General features: G+C 35.8%; 1 protein-coding gene across 1 annotated transcript; it reads left to right on the top strand.

The window, feature by feature from the left end:
• Positions 1 to 1,418: 1,418 nt before the first annotated feature.
• On the top strand, positions 1,419 to 2,378 carry LOC140615497 (olfactory receptor 52Z1P-like). Its single transcript, XM_072795364.1, has one exon. It carries the CDS (start codon positions 1,419 to 1,421, stop codon positions 2,376 to 2,378), a length of 960 nt encoding a protein of 319 aa, XP_072651465.1.
• The last annotated feature ends 2,994 nt before the right edge of the window (positions 2,379 to 5,372 follow it).

Consider the following 5,372-nt stretch of genomic DNA (forward strand, 5'->3'; position numbering starts at 1 on the left):
TATAGACGTGTCCAATCATGGTGTGGTCCTCTTGAAACTAATGCAACCGTGTATATAAATTATTCTTCAATGGAAAAAAAGAAAAAGAAAAATGGAATCCAAATATTTCAATCATATGAAATGAAGTGTCAGATTATTTAACGTTTAATGAAAAAAAATCAAAGTGGTCAGATTATACTGTGCAGTGATGCTGACACCTTGCAAACAAGAGGTGAATAACATCCCTTAAGTCCATGTTCCTCTTCAGCAAATGCATCGAGTTAGCTTTTACTGAAGAATGGGGACTGAGGGAGGATGGAAGCCACTTGTCATCCACTTCTTTCCTATCCATGCCTAGTCCCTCGTTTATATGTGTGTATTTATATGTACATACCTCCTTCCCCACACACATCCCACTTACATGTTGTATCTCCTAGTCTGTTTTTTGCTCCACAGCTCCCTGCTTTTATGCACATTCTTTTGGAACTCTAGAAAAAGAGCAACCAATAAATTACTCACCCTTCCTTTTAGTGAAGGACAGTGGATGCCTACTTCATAATGTAAAACATTAGTATTTGCTGCTGTGTGGGGATTTGGAAATAATAAATATGTTGTCCAATTTTCAATCAATGACCCAAAAGGGAAAGAATGTTTTTCCTCACCACATGCAGGACATATCCATTTAAGAATCTAACTGAACTCGATATTGCATAAACTTTAGGTTTTTAATGTTCAGCCTATAATTTTAAGAAACATGTTGATTAGCAGACAAGAATCAGTTAATTCATCTGTGGCTCCTCTATGCCCAGCATAGGCCTTAGCATCATTTCTACGGTCAATCAATGCTCAAGAGAGCCTCTGTGTATACATGGTCTGAAATCTATTTTGGTAAAACCTAATTCCCTCCCTCTTCAATAAGCAGTATAATCAATTCCACATGTATCTATGTTACTCAGGGGTAGGATCAGTGAAAATTTTGATGACGTGTTTTTGTATAGGCAACATTCGATGGTGGTTAAGATCGGAACTTTCACATTTTCACTCTTTGGCTCTAATGGGACCTAAGTCAGGAAGCTGAAAGTCTGTGGGATTCTTTTTTTTCATCTGTGGGAATAAGAATGATATTATGTCAAGGATTATTGTTCAAGTCTTTTCAACAGGCTATTGTGAAGATTTAATGAGTTTAAATTTTGGGAGTACTAGACATATATTAAGCACTTATCAAATGGTAACTATTTTTTTCAAGATATGTTTTAATATTTCCATGTAATGAGTCAGAGTGCAATTTTAAGCTGGTTTATACACCTCTCTGTCGTTCCACAGAGAAGAACATATTGGAGAAGAAATTCTGATCCTACATCAACCAGTGGTGCTCTTCAATTCTCAGTCTGCCCTGTGGTTTTTATTCAAGGTACTAGGTCCTGAATATGCTGCATGAGATGGCCCCTTTCTCTTACAACCACACCAATACCCAGGATATGTGGTATGTCCTGATTGGAATCCCAGGGCTGGAAGATTCTCACCCCTGGATCTCCATCCCTATCTGTTCGATGTACGTGTTGGCTGTCATAGGCAACAGCTTCTTGATCTTCCTGATTGTGACTGAGCGCAGTCTCCACGAGCCCATGTATTTTTTCCTTTCCATGCTGGCCTCGGCAGATGTGCTGCTCTCCACAGCCACGGCCCCCAAGATGCTGGCCATCTTCTGGTTCCAGTCCATGGATATATCCTTCGGTAGCTGTGTATCTCAGATGTTTTTCATACATTTCATCTTTGCGACAGAATCTGCTATTCTCCTGGCCATGGCATTTGACCGCTATGTGGCCATCTGTCACCCCCTGAGATACACCACCATCTTAACCTCCTCAGCCACTGGGAAGATTGGCATAGCAGCTGTGGTCAGGAGCTTTTTCATCTGCCTTCCATTCATCTTCCTGGTTTACCGACTTAGGTACTGTGGGAGAAACATCATTCCCCACTCCTACTGTGAGCACATGGGCATTGCCAGATTGGCATGTGACAGTATCAAGGTCAACATCATCTATGGCCTGACTGTGGCCCTACTGTCTACAGGACTGGATATTGTGTTCATCATTATGTCGTACACCATGATCCTTTGCACAGTGTTTCAGATACCTTCCTGGGCTGCCAGATTCAAGGCCCTCAACACATGTGCTTCCCACATCTGTGTCATCCTTATGTTCTATGCCCCAGCATTCTTTTCATTTTTTGCCCATCGTTTTGGGGGTAAAACCATCCCTCACCACATCCACATCCTGGTAGCCAATCTCTATGTGGTTGTTCCCCCTATGCTAAACCCCATCATTTATGGGGTGAAGACCAAACAGTTTCAAGACCGAGTGATGTCGCTTTTCTCTCCCATCAGCACATGTTGTTAAAATGGAGATTGATGCTAAATGCTGCATATCTCTGAATCAAACACATGCACCCTCACATATACACACACACACACATAATATTTGAATGAGGAATTAGAATGATTGAAATGCATAAAGAATCCTCAACACACTTAAAAGGACAGTAAATGCCAAAGATACCAATGCATAAATCACTTAAAGTCTTTGGAATACTAATGATATTCTCAATTCTAGACATGTTATCATCTTGCATTGTACTTAATTCTTTTTTTTTTTTTTGTACCTATTTGTTAAGGAAGTGTAAGATAAGTCTGAAAAGAAAGGAATATATTTTAGGATTCAGTCCAGATGGAACTTTCTTGGGTATAGCTGGGAGGTGAGAATAGTGAGTTGCTGAGCTTTTGCTCATTTAAAATTGGACATTTAAAATTCTGCTGAAATATAAAACTCTCCCACTGCAATCAGTAAACACTTGCCTAGTAGCATGAAGCTACTTAAACTTATTTTTATCAGCACCTTTTTCTTTAATTAAATTGTTAGTTTTAAAGTGAGATATTTTTGTATCCCTGATACACTCTACTGTATGGAATAGGTACAGAATATAGGTCTATTGTATGAACGCTTAATAGTGAATTAAAACAAATAATGACTTCATCTTACATAAAATGTCTCTAATAACACAAAATATAAATTTTTATAAGCTTGTCTCCAAACTGTACCTTAATTTCTTTATTTAAGAAAATACTTTTATAGTATCTCCTTCTCAAGGCTTAACATGCTATGAGAATGTAAAATCGGAACTTATCTACATTTGATGTCAGCAAAAAGTGAACTTGGAGGTATTGCTTTGAACAATTGCAACCTTTTCAGGGTTAGTCTTTTTTCTTTGTCTTCTATTAAGTATATATCATGTATGTGTGGATATACACATTAATGTATATATGATGTAATATATGCGAATGAATGTGAAATGAAAGTCTTTTTCTTTGATCCTTGGAATCCTGAATAATTACCGTGGCTTGCAATAAATGATATATTCACTTGAATTTCAACAAATCTATTTTAGCAGTTAAAAAAAAAGTTTGATATTAAAAATCCTTGTTTGCTTGTCCACACTAACTGTATAAAATTATCTGTTGTGTAACTTTTGATTCTTGCCTGGTAAAATGGAATCATTTGAGTACCTTCTTTATTGGCTTGATAATTAATCGAAATATGTCATAGGATATATTTGATATTTTATAAATATAAATTTTATTTTGATGATGTCGGTAATTTTTATGATCAGAGACACTAAAGAACCCAGCAAACTGAAACTAGCTCTAGTAACAATAGTTCATAGAAAAATGGTGGGAATGGGTCATAGTCATAGATATGGGAGTCACATAAACTGTGACAAAAGTTGCAGCACATAACTAGGAACTCTTTGACTCATATGGGTCAAAAAATGTTCTGTTTTCTTCTAGTCATTTATAATTTTAGATATTTCATTTAGATTTATAATCCATTTCAAGTCAATTGTTGCATAGGAAAATGGTTGTTTTTCTTTTTCTTTTTTGGATAATGATACCCAGTTGTTTCAGCAATATTTGTATAGAGGACTATTCTTTCTCTGTTGAACAACTTTGATATTGTTTTTGAGAATCAATTGACCTCATATGTAGACATTAATTTCTTGACTCTGTATTCCATATATCAGTGACTTTAGCAATATGAGTCTGCTTAATGACTTATAAGCAATTGGTGTAATTTATTGTATTCTGCTAAAAACCTGGATTGTCAGATTAGTGTATGATACATAGTGAATACATATCAATATTTTTGAGGAAATTTTTGGGTGATAATCCTTTAAAGATGATTCATTAGCCTACTACCCTCCTAAAAAAAAAGCCAATATTCAGAAAAAAGGAAAACAAATAGGTTTTGATCTATGTGTGAAGACATTTCCAGGGATTACAATAAAGTAGAAAAAGGTTGTTAGCCAAAATAAAATGGTCAGGACCATTTTTCACACTATTTGTTTTTTATTTTTTAATTTAAATTCAATTAGCCAACATATAATACATCATTAGTTTCAGATGTAGTGTTCAATAATTTATAATTTTGTATAACATCCAGTGCTCAGAGCATCATGTACCATCCTTAATGTCCATCACCCATTTATCCCATCACCCCACCTTCCCTCCAGCAATTCTGTTTCTTTCCTATAATTAAGAGTCTCTCATAATTTTCCTCTCTCTGATGACTTCCCTTTTAGTTTTCCCTCCCTTGCTCTATTATCCTCTATGCTGTTTTTTATAATCTACATATGAGTGAAACCATATGATAATTCTCTGCTTAATTATTTTGCTCAGCATAATACCCTTCAGTTCCATCAATATTGATGTAAATGTTAAGTATTCATCTTTTCTGATGGCTGAGTAATATTCCATTGTTAATATATATCACATAATCTTTGATCTGAAGAATTATCTTTCAAAGTATGTTCTACATCAACTGAAATTTGGATATGACTCGCTGATACTATATATCTGGAGCAGAATCAGGATATGTGCTGAAAATATTGTAAGAGTTGACATAATAACACTGATACTTAAGTTATTTTGAGAAGCTGCAATTGCCAATTACCAACAATAATGGATACTTTGAGGGTGAAAGGAACTTAGGATAGAATATTGGAAGGCACCAAATTTAAATAAAATCAGTAGAAGAGAAGAAGAGGAGGGAAACAAAGTGATGCACCAGCCTAAATTGTTCTTTAGTGATTCAAGAATGGGCTCATGATTAGCTAACATGTGCCAGTCTGACCTCTGTTTCAATTTCATTCCACATGAATCAGTATCACTGTATCTGTCTCCTTCACAAGTGTGCCCTTTTATCTTTATCTCATATTCTCCCTGAAATCCGCTGTGAATGCCTTCCTCGATCCTACTGAAAGTATTCGTCCCAAATTTGCCAGTATCTCAACATACCTCTTAAAGTTAGCAACATACAAAAAGTCTAGACTCCAGGTGA

The sequence above is a fragment of the Canis lupus genome, chromosome 23 (assembly GCF_048164855.1).
Source record: "Canis lupus baileyi chromosome 23, mCanLup2.hap1, whole genome shotgun sequence".
NCBI classification, from domain to species: Eukaryota; Metazoa; Chordata; class Mammalia; order Carnivora; family Canidae; genus Canis; species Canis lupus.